Raw genomic sequence first — 24,106 nt, forward strand, 5'->3', positions numbered from 1 at the left:
AGAATATAGCAAACTAGGTAGATGCAAGTCTTTCAAGTTTAGTACACGACTTAACCCTTCTTCTAACTCAACTAAGGTTTATATATATATATATATATGCTTTTGGCTATCGCATCTCCGGCACACAGATATCCAATTCCGCTGGAGAAATTTAGGTGGAAGGGCAAAGTGGACACCCAAAATGCACCGACAGCCAAATCGCTTTCAGCAGGCATAGTAAAAGAGAGCAGCGAGCGCCTCTTGCTTGACGTACGCTGACTGATATGGGAGCACACTGCAGTGACACACACAGAAGCTTATACTGTGCGCCGTGGTGAATACGAGGTGGCGGCGTCAGCGGAGGGAGGCGCCATTCGGCGGGTCCGAGCCAACTCAAATTACAAGAATGTCCTGTCCTTCCCACCGCGCATTCAAAGATTCTCCTGCCCTCTTCCGAGGTGCATCACACGGACTTCGACTGTGGTGGCACAAACAAAATGGACTAATTTCCTTAAAATCTTATTATTATTATTATTATTATTTTCATATTTTCCTACCAGCGTTTCCTTCTGCGTCTAATTTTGAATCTAGCTTCATTTGATAACCAATCATCTAATTTTATTTATTTTTTTCTTATAGATCAAGTTCATAAGGTGAACAAGTCTATCGAATTGGACCGATCGTCGATTACAGTATTTTTCTTCTACGTTATATTATTTTAAATATTTGATATTGTTGAAAACTCTTGTAACTCAATACAAAAATACATAAGCAATTTCAATAGGTATTTTTTTAATATTTTTTTTCACCATAGAGTGTTCTTGAAAATATGTCAAAAACATTATTAAAAAAGTATTAAAACTTACATAAAAGATAAATTATTTAACTATTTATATTTTTAAATAGATAATCATTACCAATCTTAGACCCCAGCAAGGCTGATAAGTAACACATTGAAGGCCAAAGAGAAATTATTTTAATCCCTTGACAACAATAACTCAAAGTCAGTGATAGGATCCGGCAATCGATCGCCATAAACCAAGACAAACAATGGCAAAGAGAAAAGAAATTGATACAAGGAATCAAGCACAATCCACTTGTAATTAAGCTCTCTCCATGATCATAGAAAAAAGGGAAAATTCCAATGCTTTTGATTAATCCTAGTGATGAAGAGCCTTGGATGAGAATAAGAGAACAACCTCTCTCAGTCTTCTCTTTTCACCATAAGCTGATGATTCTTTTCCATCATTCATGTGCATCAAACATGGTATGTGTTGCAGGATTCATGGTTTTGTTGTCACAAACCTAATAAACACTATATAGCTTAGTTATCAATGCTGTCTCTTTAGATCTGTGAGCTAAATAATATGCAGTAATGTTTATGCATTTGTGTATCAGTTGGAACATGTTGAAGTTTAACATGATCCAAAATTCATGTAACTTTTGCTATCATGTATGCTGGAAAACTACAAAATTTCTACCTAAATTTGCTTACAGTAGTTGCCTTTCTCTTATATGTCTGAGATCACTGGCATTAATTGCCTTTGGTTGGGAGTAAATGCAAGAACCTAATCCATAAAGTAAAATGTAGTTCCTATTTGAATCACTTCAAAATCTCTTTTTAATAAATATTTAGATGAATTGCTGCAAAAAACTACAAATGAAAGTCTCACTTCACACTGTTCCTGTTTTTTCTGATCTTTATGGGTCAGTCCTCAATAGTACTAGAACCCTAAGTTAGATCATGAACATTTTGAGACATAGGTAAGTGCTAAGATCAATCATTGAAGTAATGGACATTGTTATTTATGATTTATCTTAGATGCACAAATTATGTTCTGAATGTAGTGAACAAATTAGACTTTACATGTTTGAAGCATTCCTTAGGACCTATTGTGGCATATATATCATCAGAAGGCAAATATATTATTCCACAAATTGAACAATCAAGAAAAGCTATAACTGGATTTGCTACTCTGAGAAAGGAAGGATAGTATATAATGATTGCATGAGTTTAATAAAATTAAGTACTAATCTTTGTGGACAATGTCTTCTTTCTATGGTCACATTCTCTTCCCAGAACTAATGAAGTAACTTTCCAAGATACAAACATACATATTGAAAGGTTCTGTTAAGAACACTTTGTTTCAACAGTTCAGGAACTCATGAAATGGATAAGAGATAAGGTAAGAAAATAAATGATAATGTAGTTCATGAAGTGGTAGAAGATTGTCGGCTTCGCTTACTAAACAATTGTATTATGTATATATATGAGTGATTGTGTTCTCATTCCAAGCTTCATTTAGTGGAAAATCTATTGCATTATAATTTGATTTAGTTTACATGTAAATTGCAGATTCAAATACTAGAATTACAGTACAATTTATTGAAATGGATATTCGTCGAAAATGAGAGATTAATAAGCTTCCTAGCATTTTGACTCCAGACAAAGAAAAAGAATCAGAAAGAATTACAAGCTTCTTTGTTGTAAGGTGACAGGGTAATAGTTAGCAGTTCTTCTTCTGATTGCATTTTATTTGCAGATGAAACTTTTAGTTTAATTTCCTTCCAAAAATCTGAGGACTTATTTTTCCCATATAATGGAATTGATATAGAGATAGCAATTATTTTGTGACCAAGGGAAGACCACTTTGTAAGATAATTGTAGACATAATCTTGAACTGTTCTAGCAAATGACACAAATCAAGATCACTGCTGTAAGAATAGAGTAATAGAGGAAGGAAATTAGATAGGTGACCTAAGCAACACGTAAATTAGACAATGGTTTCTCTCCATCTTTGGATCACCATAATTCTTTCATTTTCTAGATTCTCACAAGTTTATAGTCACATAAATTAGATAGATAGGCATGCTAGCATTATGGTTTCAGAAACATTTTATGCAATTATACCTCAAGTCCTTGCACAAATTCCATTCTTCCAACATGACAAACTACAGATTGGTTTATCTCCTCTTAGCCTTTTTTCGATAGCAATCTTGCGGTAATAGAATATTAGTATCTAATATAAATGATCTCACAGCTTATCATGAAGTATCTCATATTTAGATGCTGCTTCTGATTTCAATTATTGGTCATACTTTGATTTGGTTGAGTTAAGGTATCACAGTGTTCTTAGGGAAGGAAGCTGATAGAGCATAGTCCAGAATTCTCATAGTTTGCAGTGATAAAATAGCAAGATGAGTCCACCATTCTTTTCTGGACGATAAAACCCCAGAAACTTCGACATAGGAAGGTTTCACGAAGACAAAAGAGAAAGAGGAAACAAAAATGTAGAATAGCACACAGTAGATGATGACAATTCCAATAGAAGTATCTGCAGATTTTAGATAATTATGAAGCACAAACCATTCACTTTCTTCCAAGTCATAATCAAACTATCATGAACTATTTAAATGCAGAAACTTACTCTATGTGACTAAGTACAAATTAGAATTGCATGTCCACCAACTTTCTTGAAATCATCAAAGCATTACAAATCATCGTATCACCATCGTGTTTTGATCCGTCGAGTGTGTGAGGACATGACCTCAACACCATCTGCAGCTCTCACAAACCCTAAGTTCTTCCCATAGCATGAGAAACAGGGAAACCGAAGAATCCCTGTAGTCATTTTTGTGTTTCGTGAAGTCTTGGGTTTTACAGCTTAGCTTTTGATCATCAGATGGGGAAAAGAGAAAGGTCGATCTGTGAATGACCCAACCGAGCAAATGCTTTTGCTTTGACATAACGAGAATCTACGTACATCCATTTGCAGTGAGGTCTTCTCAGTCAAAATGGAAATAGTGAGCACAACTTTTCCTGTGTTGGTAAGAATTGAAATGTGACACTCCCCATAAATGGGGGCTCTCACCGCAGTCCCGTATCAACTTTTTGCTCCACTCGCGTCTCACGTACATTCTTTCCTTTCTTTTCGCAATGATGCACGTCCTATTGATAACACTACCACTTGATGTTTCTACTGCACATTCATATTAGGGAAAACCTACACCTTATGAAGCTGTAATATTTATCGGCAAGTCGTTCATATGTTCAATCGGCAAACAGGAAAGAGATCACACAGACTGGATGACAGTGATAACCTAATAGAAAACACCATACCGATCAAAGCAAGGAGGAGGATCTAATGCATATCTGGTGTGGCAACACAAGCATTAATGGCATGCTCGGCAATCGCAGGTCGGACGTCAGGCTGCGGCCGGGGGTGGTGGGGGGTGATGCTGATCGTGTTGTTGTTGTTGTTGTTGCTGCTGTTGTTGTTGTTGTTGTTGGAGTAGTTGTTGTTTCTTGCGCTTCTTCTTCTCGTAGCTGATGCCGCGTGCCTTTGATTGGACCTCGCGGACCTCGCGGAGGTAGAGACGGATGGCGCGGGCACCGAACGGGTTGGACTCAGGCTTGCCTCCGTTCTCCTCGTAGGCGGCACGAAGGCGGCCGATGAGGGCGTCGAGGCTGCCCCAGGCTTGACGGAGAGGGCAGGGACACGGCGCGGGGGGGTTGGAGTTGCCAAAGAAGGGGCACAAGTGGGTGTGGATTTTGGTCTTGCCGAACTGGTCCAGGTAGCGAAGGAACTCCAGCACATGGGAGCTGCTGCACTGAGAGAGCGAGAGCGGCGGGCGGTGGTTCCTGAGGTACTGCCCGAACGTGTTCCAGTCGCGTCGCTTTTGTGACTCGTAGCGGCTTAAGGAAGGAGCGATGGAGGAGGAGGAGGAGGAGGAGGAGGAGGAGGCAGCTACACCGGTACTGGTGGCAGCCATTGAGGTGGCACCGCTGGTGTTGGGGTGGGGGCTATCGGCGTTGGGTATCAAGTTCATGGGGGCAGCTTCTTCTTCTTTCTTCTTCTTCTCCAGTGATCCTCCCCAGTCCAATTACACTCGGCTTCGTCTGCACACAAGATTTCAAGAACAGGATTCACACATAGCTTACAAGAACCGAATCGATGATGGTGATGACGACCATAATTCGATGATCTACTTGACCGATCAGTTCTCCTCCTGAGAATCGACACAATCTAGCCAATTCGATCTCCCCAAAGCAGCAGCACATCAAGAACGCTTTCAACATGGAATTTACCTACACGATCCAAGGGTGAGGAAGGACTAGGAAACTTGGAGCGCCATGGTCCCGAGGCACCTGAACAGGCAACAAGCGAGAGAGAGAGAGAGAGAGAGAGAGAGGGAGAGAGAGAGAGAGAGAGAGAGAGAGGAAGGGGAGATGAGAGGTTGAGTGATGTGGAAGCTTACTGTTTCCCAGGAGAGCTTTCTTCCAGTTGGATGATGTCTTGTTGTGAGGGGAAAAAGATTCCCACATCGTACGTGCTTCTGTAGGCAGAGGAAGCTGAGCAGGGACGACTATGGAAATGTTGCTCTTTGTGGGACCCCAGAGAGCTCTTTGCCATCAGAACGCAGAGAAACAAGTTAGGGTTTTTGTGTGAATGGAGACAAAAGGTTGACAGTGATGTGATGGGATAAAAGCAACCATGCATGGTGGAATTCACAGTAGCGATGCAATGAACACAAACTCCACCAGTAAAGATTATGGCATTCTTAGATATCCCTCACTCCTCTCTCTCTCTCTCTCTCTCTCTCTCTCTCTCTCTCTCTCAAGATATTTCTCTCTCTCTGACTTCTCATTCATATCTCTCTTTGGCGTCAATAACCTCAGTGCTCTTCAACCTGTAATTCACATTTTATGACGACATGTTGTTAGTACGCACACCATCAAAATTTATATTGCAACCAAGAAGCTTTATTATGTTGACTGGTTGACTGATGGTGTCAAACAGAGCAGGATGAGTGCAAAAGACACTGACTCATACAGCCACTCCAAATAATCGAGACTTTTAACTTATACACTGTTTGTTGGGGAAATTGGGTGACATCTTCATCAATTCGATACTGTTTGGATCCACATATCTAATAAGAATGACGTATGATCGAGGTATCTTTCAAACTTTTCGAGATCTAAGGTGGAAGCACTCAAGTGTTTTGATGGTCGGTCACTTGCGAGCGTAGATTTTTTGATCCGATTCCTTCGATGTTTAAATTAGTCCGAAATGATGAGTAAAAAAAAAATATATCTTAATTATTATGTTTAAAATAATATTTTTTTTTGAATAAAATGAAAGAATGGCCAATGAAATATTTCATGAACAAACAATCCATAATTAACCCTTTTAGACTACTTGTCAATGTAGGAAGTGAAAAGAGACAACCTATAACAAGACAAAGAAGGCAAGTTTTATCTTCCCTATGCTGACTAAGCTATCACGTTTCGGATGATAATTGATTATTAGTATTTTTTTATTATTGTTCATATATTTATGTAATTAAAATTAATTAAGTATATTACTGATTTTTTAATATATTTATAAAAAAAGGTTACTCGTCAAATGGTATAAATAATATAGCAGCAAATTTTCAATGTTGTATTTCCTATATTATCTTTAAAGAGATTGGAAATCTATAAGTTTTTTTTTTATTTTTCAAAATTTTCTATATAATAATGTTGTTAGTGATTGGCAAATGTCTCATTGTTTAACACATTTACATGCCAAAAATTGGTCTCTTTTTCTGTGTAGATTCCACAACCTAAAACCCTTTTGTACTATATATATATATATATATATATATATATATATATATATATATATATATATATATATATATATATATATATATATATATATATATATATATGAGTAAAAAGCTATAAAAAAGAGAGAGAGTCAGTTTTCATGATTAAAGATGACTTTATGCTTCATGTTTTTTCTTCTTTTTCTCACATTTAACAATCTCTTTCCAAATCATCCCTACATTGGATCTGAGTAATGTTATAGGTACAAGATTGCCTTTTTGTTTAGTATAACAACATTATCAATATTTCTATATCCAATCATGAATATGAGAAAAAAAGAAGCTTCCAAATAAATAAACAGGAAACAAATGATTGCAAAACAAATAATATCAAACATCTATTTGATATTCAAACAAGTAAGAATCAAAATCGGTAAATATGATTCTCATGCTAAGGATGAAAACTCTCTCTCTCTCTCTCTCTCTCAAATAGCTATATAGTTTAACTCTAAGCAATTAAAGATCGAAACTATGCAGTCAAAGAATCCTTCTGCTTTTGTGCATTTCTTCAAGCGAAGAATGCAAAGTCTTCATCATAATAAAAAAAGACCTGCAATTTTAGAAGATAACTTTCGGTATTTGTTGGATAATTATCTTTTTATGTCAAATTACATGAAGCATATTAATAATTTTTTGCCCACTAATGGTTATGAAAAGTCTCTTAAAGTTTGATTTATAATTTTCTTTAGGTAAAAGTTTCTCCAATATTCCTTTCTCGAATGAGTTATTTAATAGTATTAGTACATATATTACTATAGCAATCAAAACTTGAGAGGACTAGAGAACGTGTTCCGTCATTATTAAACCCTATTCTCAACATGAGCATCATGACATTCCTTTTCTTCGATTGACAATAACACTTCTCCCAACTCACAGTCCGATAGGAGGTCTCATAGGTAACTAAAATCGATCGATGTAGCATCAAACGATCAATAAAACACATTGATTTAATCAAAGCAAAAAGAAAATAGTGCGCGTTAATCATCATGTGTGACTATTGATGATATAATGCGGGACATTTTTTAGCTAGTTAGTCTTACGATATTTGTTACGGTTTTACGGTATGTTAGACCCGCTTATCAAAGATTAAAGATCAACATCTCATTTCTCGTATTTAAAATATTGGTTTGGTAATGATCTATTAGGCTTACTTATTAAATTTGAGGGCTTGAAACTTCATTCGATAATTTTTACACCTGAAACACGTTAATTTTACACCCACTTATCGCAAGTTAAGGGTTCGAAATCCATTTACCAAGAGTTAACGGTATACCTAAACAATGATCTAGCTTTGTTATATCGAACCTATTTACTAATGGTTGAGTGTTCAAAATATTATTCGATAAGTTTTATACCTAAAGCATTGGTATGTTGATAAAATACGAGACTCACTCACTCACTCACTTTTGTTAAATATTATATGATAATTTTTTTTTGTTGAGCTTAGCATAACCTCCACATCGATTCACATACTAAATTTAATCTAAAACATTTGTTTGATGATGATGTATTAGATTCATTTGCGAAAGGCACAGTGTTTTAAATCTTCAATAATTTCAGCATATATATTTTTTTATTAAATATAAAATATATATTAACTAAGTTGAAGCATTACAAAGGCCACTCCTAACATCTAACATCAGAGTGGAACAAAAAATTCAAATGAAAAGACTACTCTCATATGTAAAAAATGATGATATCGTCGTGTCTCTAAAGAATGTTTAACCATCCGATTTATCTCTCTATATACATGAGAGATGTTATTTATACATCAAAAACATTCAAATGGTCCAAATATTGTGCACAACATTTCTAACAGCCTAAGCATGCAAAATCTGAACAAAAATTAGAATCCATATGCACCATCCGAAAGCCATCTGATACCATAGTAATCTGCACAGCCATATCACCTCTCAGTGGGCTTTGATTGTGTGATATAATGAATCCCATTTGAATGCAAGTCTGATAGCTACACCTTTTCATGTATCACTCCAAGTAAGATGGGCAACCTCTAAAACATGCATCGTTTTAGTCCCCACACGCACGATTTGGCCAACTCGCTACGAAATCATCATCGGTCCGAGGAAAGTGACGATGCTGTAGTATGCATTATAGATTCCCTTATCAGCCACACACATTGCACAGTCCTCTCCATCACCGCTTGTGTTTGCACGCTTAAAAGGCTAGAGAGAGAGGGAGAGAGAGAGAGAGTTCATAATATTACTGAGACTGCATGACAGATCACCGAGACCTGACAAGCGACTAAAGATATAAATAGGTTTGGTTTGAGGTCAACATCACTCCAAATTCTACTAGCAGTATTGGTGTGTGGAAGGATGGATAAGGACGGACTCCCAGTTTTGAGAGTTGATGTGATACGACTTGTTGATTCCATGTCGCGGAGATGATGGATCAGAATTCGAGGCGAGGCAATCAACGAGAAGCACCGGTGTCTCTCTAGAGATTGTGAGGACTTTAAGCCTACTGGCACCTATTCTCGATACCGACCATGAAGCTTCTCCCCCAATTCAGTGGTGGAAGCATCCTTTGAAGAACATTATCGCTTTGATGTAATTGTGTAAGATTCCAGGCAACTTCATGTTGTGCTCAACTGCAACATTTTACATCTCATTTGTGTCCTATTTAAAACACTATTTGGATACAGATAGGAGTTTGACGTATGGACGCCGAAACAGATGATGGCATGGATATTAGGCACCTCGACGGTCGAAACCACCATCCTAAGGTGGTCATACCATATCGTCCATCACTAGTCATTCTAATCGACTCAACCATTCTAACCGCAAAGGATTCTAAGAAGTCAGTCATCTTCTATTGTATCCCTTTGAGATTTTATAAACTTAAGCATTAAAGAGATCAAGTCGAACTTTTACATCTCAACTCTTTATTACTTCCAATTTGACTCTACAACATCTCAAGTTGGGTCAACCAACCTATTCAAATGAGTAGGTCAAGTTATTTTCAACATCTTTTGTACATTTATTGTGATTTAGTTTCTTCCGGAATCAATACTTAAGCTGACTTTGGTATTCCTTGTAGAGTGATAGAGGCAAGCACAAGATGTATAGTAGTCAAGGTTGACATATGGGCTAGAGGAACAAGAGGCCATGGGCTTGTCATCATCGAGAAGAGACACCCACTGTGTTGTTGGATGCTCACTCTCAAATGAGCAAGAAATTTTGCATGCCTCATGCAACAATAGTCCTCCAAGAATATATGTTAATTGAAGGAACAACCACCAAACATCTCATCAGATTTTTACTCCCATTACTGTGCATGCTTCCAGATGATGCAACTCTCACAAGTTTTGAGTTCTAACAGAGGCTCATCAGACACGAACAGAGATTGCGCAACAAAGCCTAAGATGAAAGCAATCGGTTCTCATGTGGCCTTTGCAGGATACTTGATAGCGTTCTTGACTATCTTCTTGGTTGCTGCATCTCCGAGGTCGATGCCGCAGATATCAGACAGTCTTATCAGGTACAACAACACATCTGATAGCTCCTCTCCCAGATGCTCCTTCTCGGACTCCTCCCAATTCGGCAGGCTCTTCGCCACTTCTCCCCTCCACATAAAGATCTCTGCCAGCTCCCCCACTTCACCAACCTGTTCAAGAGAGAGAGAGAGAGAGAGAGATGAGTTCAGTCACTTCATTCAGACTATGTTCAAGACATCAAGAGGATGCAGAAGAGCATACTGAATGTTTGTAAGATGAGTTGTTCAACATTTGGCTTCTGTGAATCGGATAGTGGCTAGATTTAGTAGCTCATAAGAGAATGTGGTCTAGTCATTATGACTAAGCCCCAAACCTAATGCTCATACTTGAGAGAAGTGTAGTGTTATAGAGGTGCAGCAGCTTGACCAAGGAAGAAATATGATGTTAGTCTCACAATGGAAGACAAACTTCCACCTCACTCATTCATTATAAGAATGCTTTTCTTGTTGTTGCTGCTAACAGAGCCCTTGACAGAGTCAACATCATAATGAGAACCACATGCACTTGGCACAGTGTCACCCTTGCACCATTTTAAGGATGCCAACTAAAGAGTGCACAGGGTTAGTCTGGAATTGGGGTTTGTTGCTTTACTCTTAGTGTGCCCCCCACTTGGAGTGCCCAACATCAAAAGGTTCCTTGTGCCAAAATGGTGGAGAATTTGACCACTTTTGTGCATGATGGATCAGCATAAGATAAGCTAACTATTTTGTGTTATTGATTGTTCACATGGAAGCATGCTGAAGACATCATACGAGGAAATAAAAGCCTTGTTTGAACCATACATTTGATATCCTATGAATTCATAGGGGCATAATCAAAACTAGACATGAGCAGCTCTCATCAGAAAAGAGAGAACAATCAACACTTGGGATGAGCATAACTTTGTTTGTTGTCCACGATTAGATTACATGGATTTGCAGAGTCCATAAAATTCTTTGTTTTTATCATGGATCTTCCAATCACAACATAAGAAGTAGTAAAGATATTTGTTTTCATACAAGTTCTAATGCATGATCCATGAGAAGAAGAACAAAGTCAGTACACCCAGGGGAAGTAATGCAATTTCCTATGTTGATTGAATCATCCTATCATGCTGAAGAAAAGCCATGACAACCCTGTATTATTCTGGTTTACTGTGAGCTTATTTGGAGCATCAATTGCTTCGCATTATAATCAGAAATAACTGCAGAGTTATGCAAATGAACACAGACATACATGCAAGTATTGATGAGCAAGCAAGAGGGACAAAGCAATACCATGGCAAGCAGAAGATTCCTCGGGCTGTGGTACTGCTCCCAGTCCCTTTCCTTGGCAAACTCCTCGAGCCTATTGGAGAGCTCCTTGAGACTCACATCAGGTGCCTTCGCCTCTTCCTTCTCCATTGCTTCCCCCTTCGCTCTCTCCTTCCTTGTATTCCTTACTCCTCTTTGCACAAACAAGGACTTGATGCTCTCACAAAGTGGCAAAGGAATTTGCCATGAACAAGCATATAAATATATCAAAAGTACTCGTTCATGCACCGAAAGAGGGAGCATGCGATTGGTGGACGGGGAAGTGTAAGAGGACAAGGTCGCATGACAAATGCCTGAGAATCCACCACTACCTCCCCCACCCCCACCATGCACAATGGCCAACTCTCATTCCCCAGATTTGATATGGGAGTATCCAAGTGACCGCATGTGGTTTACTTCTCAAGGATATGGGTTACATCATGAGGGACATAAATCAAACAGATGGTGGGCGAATCAAGAAGGTACACGGCTCGGTCGCACCCATTTCATCCAACTCGTACTCAACAAGCCACTGTAGTTTTTGCAGGAGAAGAGGAATTTGGGCTCCTTTTCCAACGAGTGTCACGTTTTACGCGCGCGACGATGATGATCAATGTCTCCTCCTCGCATCGACTAAATGCATCTACAGCCATCGCAACTGTTCTTGAAGACAGAGAGCAAAGGATGTGCTGAGACCAGTATTTGCATCACCAAGTCTCCTTCAACAAAGTATGACTGCTGTAATCTGCAGAGAGCCATTAGAGAAGCCATGAGTCAACTCCGGAAGGCCGGACACGGCTCGAGGAGCTGCAATGGCCCCCTTGTCATTCTTCCAGCAAATACAACCTCTCTCTCTCTCTCTCTCTCTCTCTCTCTCTCTCTCTCTCTCTATATATATATATATATATATATGTATATATATACATATATATATATATGTATATATAATTAATTAATTAATTAATTAATTAATTTTAGTATAAAGACGTTTTGAATATTAGAAAAGAAAAAACTGGTTGGGGATATTAAGAAAATTGAAAGAAGTATATAAGTAAAAGATCTTATATTCGAAAAGATCGGATGCCCAAATGTACTCAAACCCCTAATGGCCGTTCACGTGAAGCTTCTGGCCGCCGATCTTCTCTCCCTTGCCGTCCACCACGCCTCCCGCCCTCCCTCTTTCACCCGGAAGGGTAAGCCCGTATCGCGAGCCGAAGCCGTGGGTGTGGTGGTGAGCCGCGAGCGCAAGGACAGGTACCTCTCCTTCCTGGTGGACGACGGCAGCGGGTGCATCCCCTGCATCCTCTGGCTCAACCACCAGTCCGACCGCGAGCGCGACCTCGGCGTGGCCGCTGAGATGGCTCGCGAGGAGGCCGCAGCCGTGCAGCTGGGGAAACTGGTCCGGGTCAGGGGGAGGATCACGGCGTACAGGGGGGTGGTGCAGATAACCGTCGGGGATGTGGTGGTGGAACGGGATCCCAATTCGGAGGTGCTGCACTGGTTGGATTGCGTTAGGTTGGCCAAATGCTGCTACGATCCGCCTCCTTGAGCTCTTGCGGGATGCAGTACACTACGGCTCCGACACACACCAAGCATACGGGAAAAGAAGAAGAGTATGATCCTGATCTCCTTTTGCAGGTAACTTAGGTTATCTCTTCCTAATTGAATGGTCTCTTTAAAATCCGTATGGTTGTTCTTCTATTCAAGATCCTATATGTTTCAACCATGTTCTTTGGGTGAAAACCTGAACTGTGTTACTGCAATTCGAACCCTACATTGGGTGCCAGGGGGTGTGCATAAGCCATTCCAAGGGCTGCCTGCCGGATGATTTATCTAATAGCTTGTAAAACCTCTCTTATGGGCAGAGTTGGTCGGTTGCTTATCACTTTGCCATTGAAAAGAGATCCAATTCCGTATCTTCTTTTATGTAGTTAGGGGTAGATGAGAGGTCTCCTCGGTGAACATGAGCTAAATTTGGATTGATAGAAATAAGGAAAGTCAAGGTGGATAGGTCTAGATTGTTCCCAAATAGGAGTCGTAGAGCTTTCCTGATATTTCTAAGTAGCTTATTTCCAAGTATGAACAGAACAGAGACATCAATACCTGATAGATCCCTCGATGTGGCTTCACTGAGCTTTCCCCCAGCTGCCGATGCCTATTAAGCAACTTAAGCTCCGCCCGGCCCTAGCGACAGGGATGGTAGCGCACCCAAGTTGGTCAACCATGTTTTAACGTTGGTCAGCCTTAAATGGGCTGTTTTGCAGCTTTCCAACAACAATGTTGATGATCCAATGGCTAAGGTGGAGCAATAGGGACTTGTGGCATTTAGTGATCTTCAAATTCCCACTTCTGTTTGTAATCTCTCCTTAACGTAATTATAAAGAATCTCCATTTGTGAATGCTGTAGATCTTCAATCAGCATCGACAAGAATTATATAGGAGGCAAATGATTCTCCTTGATTGGTTTCAATTTTGACACACATGTATCATTTACATCTGATTGAAGTTTCAACACGTGAGGCACTATATTGATATTCTGCATAACGTTGGGAGTTAAAAATAGCTTATTGTCACATGGTAAAGAAACCAGCTTTTTATGTTGACGATCTTAGACTTGCTTCTTTTGGTCTTAGGTAGCCGAGTGATGTTTTAGGTTGTTCTTTGTCCAATCAACATCGACAAGAATGGTATAGGAGGCAAATGGTTCTCCTTGATTGGTTTCAACTTTGACACACGTGTATCATTTACATCTGATTGCAATTTCAACACGTGAGGTATCATCTTGATAGTCTGCATAAAGTTGGGAGTTAAAAGTAGCTTATAGTCACATAAAAAAGAAACCACCTTTTTATGTTGATGATCTTAGACTTGCTTCTTTTGGTTTTAGGTTGCAGAATGATAGTTTTGGTTGTTCTTTTTCCAGGCAGACACAGAGAGCTCCTTGTCAACTTGAATCTTACACCTATCACATTACGGCTGTCAAAAAAATATATAGGTGACAAAAGGAAAGATTACAAAGCTCACTAATTATATCAAATAGTTTGCTAATGGAAGCACAAATGACAAGCTCGAGAATGCCTATTGAATATTCAAGTTTTATTTGGTCAAGAGACCACAGTAACCAAACTAATTATTGGGACCAGCAGTTATTTTTTGCAGGGATTGAGTCGTCATTAATATAATTTATCATATGTATTGATATTTGATACTATGCTTTTATGGTAGCTATTAAGTCAAGTCATTGCATTGCACGCTCGGTCTTTGACCAGTTCCATCTGAGAATTGTGGGTGAATTTTGTTCGATGATGCCTCTGGAATATGGATGTAAGTGTTCCAAAACATCTTTCGATGAATGCCATCAAATTTAGATCCTGTTTGATGTTGTGATCATCATCATTTGACACATGCACTTTGACTCAAAAACTTTTCTACTTGATTCAAACATCAGAAATTTTATTATCGACATGTTGTAATTAGTGAAACCATTGAGTTCCTAGATGTTGAGAGTTGAGACATCATTCTCCACAAGATGGTAAAAGCTAAATTAGGCACAAGTTAACTTGAGATTTATGCAATGATGAAAATAATATTGATGACCAGTCCCTATATAGAAGCTTCTTTTTCTGTCAAGTGCTTCTGGAAAATATATTGTGCATGTTATGTAATTTATTAATTTATGACCGCATGAATCTCTAATTTTTGCCTGAAATTGCAGATGTTAGCAAATACTTTCATGGAGGACCGGAAGCTTAGAATGGCTAGCAACACTACACTAACTGTGACACCAAATTTGCTGATAAACCCCGAATTCCTTGTCAGATCGCAAGCTGATAAACCTCTGGTTTGCATTCAGATATCTGGTTCTTGTGAAAAATGAATGCTGAATCATCATGTCATATTGGCGAAGAAGAATATAACGGACAAAGGTGTGATCATCTCTCTGTGAAAGATTCGACTACATTGCAATGGGCATTTTTCACTTGAGTTTTTTCTGTGCCATTTTGGCCAAAATTTCTAGTTGTAGTATGGTTTTGTGTGAAATGTCTTTGATACATCATTTGTTTCTCTACTCACTTGTCTAATGATTGGTGTCGATTCTATGATCAGTTGGCAGATGGAAACGGGTGGATTTGATGATTGAATTGGAAATTTTGTCTAAATATAAACTAATTCTAGCAATAATCAAATAAAATTATATGAAAATGTCAATTAGTTCAGTTGATAAGCTCTTCATTTGGGGTTTTTCTTTTGGGGTCAGAATGCAGTACGTGTCCGTTGGTTTGGCAGCATACGTCATTTCCCTATTGTTTTCTTTGAGCCTTGCGTCATCATCGAAGAGCCACTCTTCGATCTGGCCGTTCCCCCAACTGTCAAACCACCGCCATCGTCGACTCCAACCGCCTCTCTGCAAGCCTATTTAAAGACCTCGACTCCTCTCTCTCTCTCCCCCACCGCCTTTGTGATCTTGTCTCGCTACAGACAAGAAGCTTGAAGCATGTCCAGGTTCTCTCTGTTAATCGATAACCCTGGCTTTCTTTGCTTTCTATCTCGATTTCTTGTGGGGTTTAACTCCGAATCAAGCCATTTCTGTTTCACGGACCTTGTGTTTCTTTCTCGATCTGTGATTCGTCCGTGCTACTTTCATGGCAACCTCCGATTCTTTTTTCCTTTTCTTTGGTATAATCTGACTCCGGTTTAGGGTTTGGTAGAGGCTGAAGGAAGCGGCATGGATCCCAGACTCGTGGACGTCTCCAAGAGCTTGATGGGCCCCATCGGCGATGAGAGGGAATGTGGCGCTTGCCACGATCGGTTCGCTTCTTGGAGTTTGCTACGGCGACTCGTCGAGTGCCAAGAGGACAGCAAGCGCCTCCAGGATCATGTATCTCAACTCACAAGATCGCGCCAGGAAGATCGCAAGGTTTCTGCTCTCTCTCTCTCTCTCTTCTGTGTGTGTGGCTTTTCTTGATTTTCTTCTCATTGTATCCCATATCGGGTAGGCTGATGTAAGAAAACTTAAGAAGGAGAAAGAGGAGTGCGATAAGGGGTTTGGCGAATGCACAGCTGAGAAGGGATTGATAGCCTGGTGGTACGAGAGGCTGCATGGGGAGAATTCGGCCCTTCTTCAGAAGGTACCAGACAGTTCTTGGATAACTATTTGGTATTTTCCAAGATGATAAGCTGCTATGCTGTTGGTACATCATCAATGCAAAGAAAACCTCAAAACAGAGAAATCATTTGAAGAGGCCACTCTTCTTTTGCTTCCTTCGTGAGGATAGCATACATAGGATTCCTGATTTCAGGATTGCTTTCAATCAATCAGGGTTTCTTCTGGCAAAATTTACAGCACTTATTTTGTGAAATTTAAAGAATTTACAAATGATGGAGTCTTTTGATCGACAAAAGTTTGTTAAGATTGAAGCCATTATATGTTTAGCTGAAGATCGAATAATGACTCTGTTGTACACTCAAAGTTTTTCTGCCATCAAGATTTCTCTGTGTTTCCACAGTTCAGAGCATTTCAACCTTGACGAATAGGATCATCATGGATGAATCCTAAAGAACATATGTAACCTAGCAATTTTCTTTGAAACATTGTCATTTTGTACCAACCGCATGTGCTAAGCTGTTAATTTGTCGGCACGAGGATTCCTCTCATGTTGTTCTATTTTGATCATCTAGGTGAATACTTTGGAGGCTGAGATCGATTCCTTGAAGCACGACAATGAAAACCTGGCAAGAAGTCTAGAAGCTGACAAGGAGGTAATAAGTATAACCTCCTTTTGTAGATGAGAGCATTTCTTGCATACAAAAATGAGGAGCTAACCGAAGGATGGTACTGTTTGCACAGAAGAATCAATCGGATAAAGACTATAATACCGCCTGGCAGTTTTATGTTTTGTCCAAAAACCAAATAGAGCAGTCTTCTGGTAAGAGGTTTTAGTATAACACGTTCACAGCTTCTATTGGCGTGCCTTGCGTATGTTGGCTTTCCACATTATACCGTGATAATTCGTCGGTAGGCTATTTCTCATAGTTTGTGCAATTTCCTTGCAATAATCATAATTTCTAATAGTAATAGTAGTTTCATCGCATCATTTCTCTGTACTTCTTCTATCATATAGTTTTCCAACCTGTGCAGGAGAAGTGAAATCGATGATGAACCAAGCACTCAATGACTGAAGCTACTGAAACCTCTTCTTCTTCTTCTTCTTCTTCTTCTTCTTGTGTGTTTTTTGGTCAGCTACTCTGCATTTTGGTTGCATTGCCATTGTTCAGGGCAGTATCAGAAAGTTGTCTCGAGTGAATGTTGAATTGTTCTTCAATTTGCCATAACAGCAACTGCCAAACTGAAATTGAAGTTTCAACATCCTCGTTCATGCAACTCATTTCATTTATGTATGCTTGAATAGGCGCCTGTTGTATGCTTGGTACATCATCTCACGACAGTGAGAACTACAAGTAGGAAGAGGAATTAATGGTCCCGACCCTAAGTTTTCGAAAACAATAGGAAGTAATTAAAAGAGCAATTGTGTGTATTCCCATGACAGAGATGGGAAGTGGTTGCAGTTCACCACCACCATTCTCCATCATCACCGCCTGAGTCGTCTGATGGGCTCGTGCCGTCGGCCCAGAGTTGCTGTGGCTCATGTTGCCTCGCTGTGCGATCCCCGGTTGTCGGCAGGATGGTCGGTGGTAGCCGATCGGTGCCTGACAAGAAATTCTCTTCGTAGTTCATGCCATCGGGGAGGTTCGTCCGGAAAGACCAGAGTTGGTGCTGCTGCTGATGTAGGCTCGCCGGTTGCACCAGATCAGGGGCGACAAAGGTGGAGAGATCCCCAGTTGACGGTGAGCTCGATGGTGGCCGACCCGTTAACAGATTTTCTTGCCCGTAGCTGCAGTTCGCCACCACGCCATCACCACCGCCTGAGATAGCCAGTAGGTGTGTCCCGTCGGTCCACAGCTGCCGTGATGGTTGCACCAGAGGAGCCTCGACATCTGAAAGACCCCAAGTTGTCGGCAGGATGGAGCTGAAGGGAGTCGGCGACGGGAACGTTGGCACAGGTGGAAGCGGCAACTCTTGCAGAGCTTCGAGCTGGGTTTGCAGGATGGAGAGCTCGGCCCGTAGGTTAACCACCTGCTCGAGCACCAATCCCAGACTTACACTATCAGCCAATAAAGAAGCGTCGGTCGTATAATTAAACAAGGAAACATGCAGAAGGAGCTTCTTGAGTTCCTATAAGAAGAAGACATGGATGATGATGGTTCTGGAATTGCCGTTAACTAGATCCTAGTCTGACAACTATATGTCAGACATTATAAGAGTAGAATCTGAAAGGTGGCGGAAGGATATACTAAGGACCAAAGAACAGTAGACAGACGAAAGAGATGGTTTCTTTCTTCTCTTGGCTTTTTCTCTCACAAAGAGAGTGCATGGATGCGGTTGACCTGACAACCCTGCAGCACGGTGAGGGAAGGAGGAGGGTACGTAGAATTGTACCTGTTGTTGGAGGGCGAAGATATGGGCGACGCAACCATAGACGGGATCTCGGAGACGCGCCTGAGCCTCGTAGCAGAGAGTAGCGATGGCGTCGACCCGCTTGTCGATGGGGATTTGGAGCAGCAGCTTGGACACGTTACTGGCACCGAATAGCTTGTGCACCGCCGCGAATCGCGCCGCCCCTCTCTCGGCGTCAAAATAGGGAGCAAAGATGCATCCCTTGACGCACTTCCTCTTCATCGTCTTGCAAGCTGTAAGTATTGCTGTCCATATCACCCTCGCCTCTTCTTCTTCTTCTTCTTCTTCTTCACTTGGTTATATTTATTTCCAGAGTTCTCTCTCTCTCTCTCTCTTTACTTGGTTATATATATTCGACTCTGTGTCGACTGTCCCGTTGAAGAGTTGGGAAAGAAAAAGGAGAGTTTTGGAGAAAACAAGAATCCGAAACCTACAAGGAGATGGATTAAAGTGGGGGAAAAGAAAAAAAAGAAAAAGAGGAGTGGTATTATTTGGGAAAGAAAGTCCGTTTGGTAATAGGCAAAGTAATCATTATCAATTACACGGATTATTATTTTTTTCTTTTTACTATATAAAACTTAAAAATATTTCAAAATATGTGGCATTGTGTAAATGAGAAAATAGTAAAAAAAAAAAAAAAACTCTATTCTCATCGTGGAATGTCAACCATCTGGCGGCATTTGGTTTTCAGAGAGCAAAATACGAGTCAGTTAACTAAAACAATAGGTTGACACGATGATGACGATTGTTTTTCTACCATTCTGTTGCAGTGCTTCGAATAGATAGATGTACTCCTCCTCCTCACCAAATTAAGCTTTGCAGTCCATAAATAGATACACCCCGTCCGAGAGTGTACTCTTTTTAACTTCTTACCGTAGCCATCAGTTGCACTATGCAAGTGGCGTACTGAAGCGCAGTGTGCTGAGGAGTGTACTGGTCCTGCAGACCGTAGTCTGCAAAGTTCAACTCGACGTTGATGAATTGGCCCGGCAGTGACTTCTTGATGACTGCATCCTGCCATATGTCTAAGAAGTCTTCCATGATTTGCCTAGACTTGTCTATCGAAGATAGCGGAAGGTACTCTACCTGCAAATTAAATACAAATTAAAGCCTCCATCAAACTGAATGTGCAACGAAAAATCAATCATCGGTACGTACCTCCATCATGATTCCCCTCAATGTATCGGCATGCGATTGAACACATTTTCCCACCCTCAACATAAAGTCTCCAAGTTGATACTGGAATCCCTACAAACAAAAAGGTAAAAAGAATTAACAAAAGAAACCTTTGACCAAATGAAGGGAAAAGACTAATCCAGTGAACTTGTAATTAATGCGGATTTTCTTTCTTAATTTCTCTAGCTTCAACTCAAGCAACTCTTGGCCTAGTCATAGCAATTATATTATTGTTGTATGCATTTTTATTTTTTTGTCCCCAATTTTGTTTTTCAGAACCAATGAGACGCAAAGATTGCTCCAACTCATTGTTGGTTTAGGATATATAAATCATTATTCTAAAACTAAATAGACTTACAACTTATAGTTTTGTTGGAACTTACGACTTTGTTATTATAGTTATTGTTGTAAAACTAAATAAAGATGCTATGGAATTGGCTAAATGAAGATTTCAAAGGTTTCATTAAATCATCCAAACATCATAAGAAAAACATATTTAAACCATTTGCATAGACTAATAAACAAACAATTGAAATGAATTATAGCAAGTAAACAAATATAATCTACATGCTCTAGTAATTTGGTGTAACACACCTAAATGCACATGAATCAGATCAACTAACATAGTGTGGAGATTAAAGTTAAGAATAAAAGCTGCCACCACATATATCAATATATTTCTACTTAATTTAATAAGTGCACATGGATCAGGTCCACTTGCATATCAGACTTTAAAGCAAGTCAAAACACAAAAAGCTAACCATCACATGTTAATATGTTTCTAGTTTCTACCACAGAACCAATCAACAGATGCCCTCAACAAATTTTGATTACACAGCAGTTTGTTTTCGTCAAAATCTAAGATTACAATTGAGGAACTCTTGCCATTCTTACTGGCCCTGCATTCGTCACAAGGACAAAGTCCAAAGAGTATCAAGTAACAATGCCACCGGTACAGCACCAAACTAATTGGATCAAGTTGTGTGATGTATTCCTCCATTTGGTCGATCTGTCCTTTCTATTCTTTGACTTGTTTGCACTTTTAAATGAAATTGCTCAATGTAGCAAAAGCTAGTCATGTTTCCTTACTCTAGAAGCTTTTTGTAATAATTGAATTCTGAAGCATGGGCTCTTGGTATAATGTAATATCACAAGCTTAACCTGTATGCCAACTGATCTACTCAGTCCCTTGCTTGCCCAATTTTGCATTGCTCAAGGTCTTCCATACCAGGTTGACATCAATTGGACAACCAGTTGGACTGGCCCAATACCGAGACACCGAGCGATATACCAAACTAATCTGATCTCATTGAAAAAATAATAAAAGAAATTATATAAAGTGGTATTGACCTATATGGTCTATAAAGAATGGTTAGTCAAACCAGCAATACACAGGCCGATATCTAACAGTTCATCCAGTATCCTAAACCATGGCCTTAAGTATACTCGACAATAATTTAGAAATCTGAAGTCACATTTGTAAACCAGTGGCAAAATTCTTCATTTTCCAATTAAGGTTCGCATCTTTGTATGATGGCAAGAAACTGGCAAAAGACCATCATCAATAATAACTTAATCCATTTCTTCTTATATGATACATAGCATAATTGTCTAAAATGAGAAGACATTTACTCTAAATTTCTCCAGAATTATAAATTAACAGAAAAATGATATACATGAACCCATCAAATTCTAATAAATAGCATACCTAAACCCAAGCCCTACATTTACAAGTAAAGAGGTGGTTTCCATGATAGCCTAGTCCTCCAATCTTATCCAATACATGCTAGTGTTTCTTCTACAGGCTAAGCAGTTCACACCTCTTATAGTCTATGTTTGTCAACAGCCTATTCTTTGATATCGCAATAGGAAAAAAAAGAAGGAAATGATAAGTACATAACCAAGCTAGATAATTTGCACTTTATGTGAACATTAGAACCTGAGAAATAGAGAGAATTAGTTAATCTAGAGAATGTGAGTTTTCTTGTTCCAGATGACACATCGGAACCCAAAAGACGAAGAAACTGCAGCTAGTGGATGCTGCTTGAAATCAAACTGTTCCCAAATGGAACCAAATTAAATTGCAAGTATTTTTATTCTCACACCCTTTTTGACCGGTAAGACAATGGAACGAGTAGTAGAATCACAATGTGCCAAGGTCAAACTTGAGCCAGCCCAAACAAATTATCGATGGAGTAATTATGCACTGATGAAAAGTTAAAAACTTATTCAAATCAAAACATAACCATCTTAAACCAAAATAGAGAAAATCTCAATTACTTGATAAATGTTACTACATCAAACAAACATATAAACCAAAGCATCAAAAATTTACAGCTTCCATTCCACTTTCATGAAATGTCATCAGAAGCTTATAGAAGGCATCACAAGAAAGCTCAAAAGAATGAAAAAACTAGAACAATATATTCCAACAAAGAATAAGAGAATTAGAGGAAACTGTTCTAATCAAGATTTCTAAACAAATTAAACTAACTAACTAAAAGATAAAAAATTCTATAACCTTCCCTCATCTTAACAATAATTTTTAATCAAAAGTCATCATAAACTTGCAAGAAGTTGCAAGAAAGCTTTCAAGAAAAGAAAACCAAACTATTCCAACAAAGAATATTCAGCACACCCTAGACTTTCAGGGCATAATAAAGATTAAAAACAACAAGAACCAGAGGAAATTGTTCCGATCAAGAACTTTAACCACATCCAATCCATTTGAACACCGAAGAGGGAGGAGGGAATAAATGAAACTTACTACAGACCGTGAATCTCAAGTCATAAATCGAAACACAAGATTATATTATCTAACATAACACATATAATCCAACAACAACAACAAAAAAAAGAACAAAAATAAGATCCAAAAAGAAAAAAGTTAAAGAAATATAAAAAAGAAGGTACCGCCAAAGATTAGGTGTGTGGGTTTACATGGTTCTTGATCAATTGGAAATCGTTCCCATCAGACAGATGGAACCAACAGGAGGCATCAAAGAGATTAAAAGAACCTTGACACATTCTCTCACTAGGAACGATTCATCACACGATCCAACAGGAGAAGCATCAAAGAGTGGAAACTATCAGATCTTCGAGTAGAAACTAACAAATCTTCGAGGGAAATCCACAGAGGGGAAAGAAGGAAAGCAAAGATTGGGAATAGAGAAACTAGTAAGAATTTTTTGAGTAAAACCAAACGAATCTTCAAGTAAAAGCTAACAAATAGATAGGAAATAGGTAGAAGGGAAGGGAAACATGGGAACAGAGAAAAAGGGTAAACACCTCGAAGTGGAGGACGACGCGAGCCTTGTAGGACTGGAGCTTATCCATGAGGGACTGGACGTTGGCGTCCGCCTGGAGGATGAGGCGATGGTGCCGCAGGATGAAGAAGTAGGCGCCGGGGCGGTCATGTAGGGTGAGGCCGAGGAAGTCGCGCGGGAGGTCGCCAGGCATGGGGACCGGGGCGGAGGTGGCGGTGGAGGACGGATCGCGGGCCACGGGACGGTAGATGGTGAGCGTGGTCCGCCACCGACCCTCCTTGGCGGCGCTGCCGAAGCCCTCCACGCACTGGCACACCTCCGCCAGTATCTGGCTGCTCATCGTTGCCCCCGAGTTCGGCTGCCAGTGCATCAGCCTGCTCGTTTCGTTTTGTTATTAGTGCTGAGATTGATGGGGGCGAGAGAGAGAGAGGAAGGGTTTGTCCTCTTACCATTTCACAGGCATGGTCGGCCGCTTGATCGAGCGATTGGAGAAGATAACCAGCGGCGATATATATATATATATATATATATATATATATATATATATATATTTCTTTATTACGTTCATCGAAAACTAAGTTTGATGGCCAATAAAGAATTTATAATTTTTAAAAATATATTAATATTGCTTGAAGTTTCGGCATCATTAAGCTAACCGTAAAATGAGATACTAAAATGAAACTTATGCAAGTCTTTTAGAGGTATAAAAATGAACGTATACGCAAAAGAA

General features: G+C 39.6%; 5 protein-coding genes across 7 annotated transcripts; 2 read left to right on the forward strand and 3 right to left on the reverse strand.

The window, feature by feature from the left end:
- Positions 1–3,880: 3,880 nt before the first annotated feature.
- Positions 3,881–5,281, reverse strand: LOC135635360 (protein G1-like4). 3 transcript variants are annotated; one of them, XM_065146391.1, is made up of 2 exons: positions 5,069–5,281; positions 3,881–4,879 (listed from the first exon to the last, which is right to left on the reverse strand). In XM_065146391.1, exon 2 carries the CDS (start codon positions 4,807–4,809, stop codon positions 4,186–4,188), a length of 624 nt encoding a protein of 207 aa, XP_065002463.1. In that variant the 5' UTR covers positions 4,810–4,879; positions 5,069–5,281; the 3' UTR covers positions 3,881–4,185. The 3 variants fall into 3 exon arrangements, with proteins under 3 accessions (XP_065002463.1, XP_065002462.1, XP_065002461.1); XM_065146390.1 differs by having other exon boundaries at positions 4,970–5,281; XM_065146389.1 differs by having other exon boundaries at positions 4,952–5,281.
- A 7,201-nt stretch (positions 5,282–12,482) lies between these two features.
- On the forward strand, positions 12,483–15,635 carry LOC103982463 (CST complex subunit STN1). Its single transcript, XM_009399395.3, has 2 exons — positions 12,483–13,056; positions 15,134–15,635. The coding sequence occupies exon 1, from the start codon at positions 12,524–12,526 to the stop codon at positions 12,965–12,967; it is 444 nt and encodes a 147-aa protein (XP_009397670.3). The 5' UTR covers positions 12,483–12,523; the 3' UTR covers positions 12,968–13,056; positions 15,134–15,635.
- Positions 15,636–15,748: 113 nt separating this feature from the next.
- LOC108952537 (uncharacterized) lies at positions 15,749–17,783 on the forward strand. The gene is made up of 6 exons (XM_018824612.2): positions 15,749–15,921; positions 16,118–16,336; positions 16,416–16,547; positions 17,098–17,178; positions 17,267–17,345; positions 17,558–17,783. Exons 2-6 carry the CDS (start codon positions 16,145–16,147, stop codon positions 17,596–17,598), a joined length of 525 nt encoding a protein of 174 aa, XP_018680157.2. The 5' UTR covers positions 15,749–15,921; positions 16,118–16,144; the 3' UTR covers positions 17,599–17,783.
- A 125-nt stretch (positions 17,784–17,908) lies between these two features.
- On the reverse strand, positions 17,909–19,459 carry LOC103983371 (LOB domain-containing protein 19-like). The gene is made up of 2 exons (XM_009400591.3): positions 18,917–19,459; positions 17,909–18,553 (listed from the first exon to the last, which is right to left on the reverse strand). The coding sequence occupies exons 1-2, from the start codon at positions 19,154–19,156 to the stop codon at positions 17,987–17,989; spliced, it is 807 nt and encodes a 268-aa protein (XP_009398866.2). The 5' UTR covers positions 19,157–19,459; the 3' UTR covers positions 17,909–17,986.
- Positions 19,460–19,586: 127 nt separating this feature from the next.
- LOC103982462 (mediator of RNA polymerase II transcription subunit 20a) lies at positions 19,587–23,982 on the reverse strand. The gene is made up of 4 exons (XM_065149792.1): positions 23,826–23,982; positions 23,399–23,750; positions 20,093–20,182; positions 19,587–20,020 (listed from the first exon to the last, which is right to left on the reverse strand). Exons 1-4 carry the CDS (start codon positions 23,942–23,944, stop codon positions 19,796–19,798), a joined length of 786 nt encoding a protein of 261 aa, XP_065005864.1. The 5' UTR covers positions 23,945–23,982; the 3' UTR covers positions 19,587–19,795.
- Between the last annotated feature and the right edge of the window lie 124 nt (positions 23,983–24,106).

The sequence above is a fragment of the Musa acuminata genome, chromosome BXJ3-4, assembly GCF_036884655.1.
Source record: "Musa acuminata AAA Group cultivar baxijiao chromosome BXJ3-4, Cavendish_Baxijiao_AAA, whole genome shotgun sequence".
Lineage (NCBI taxonomy): Eukaryota > Viridiplantae > Streptophyta > Magnoliopsida > Zingiberales > Musaceae > Musa > Musa acuminata.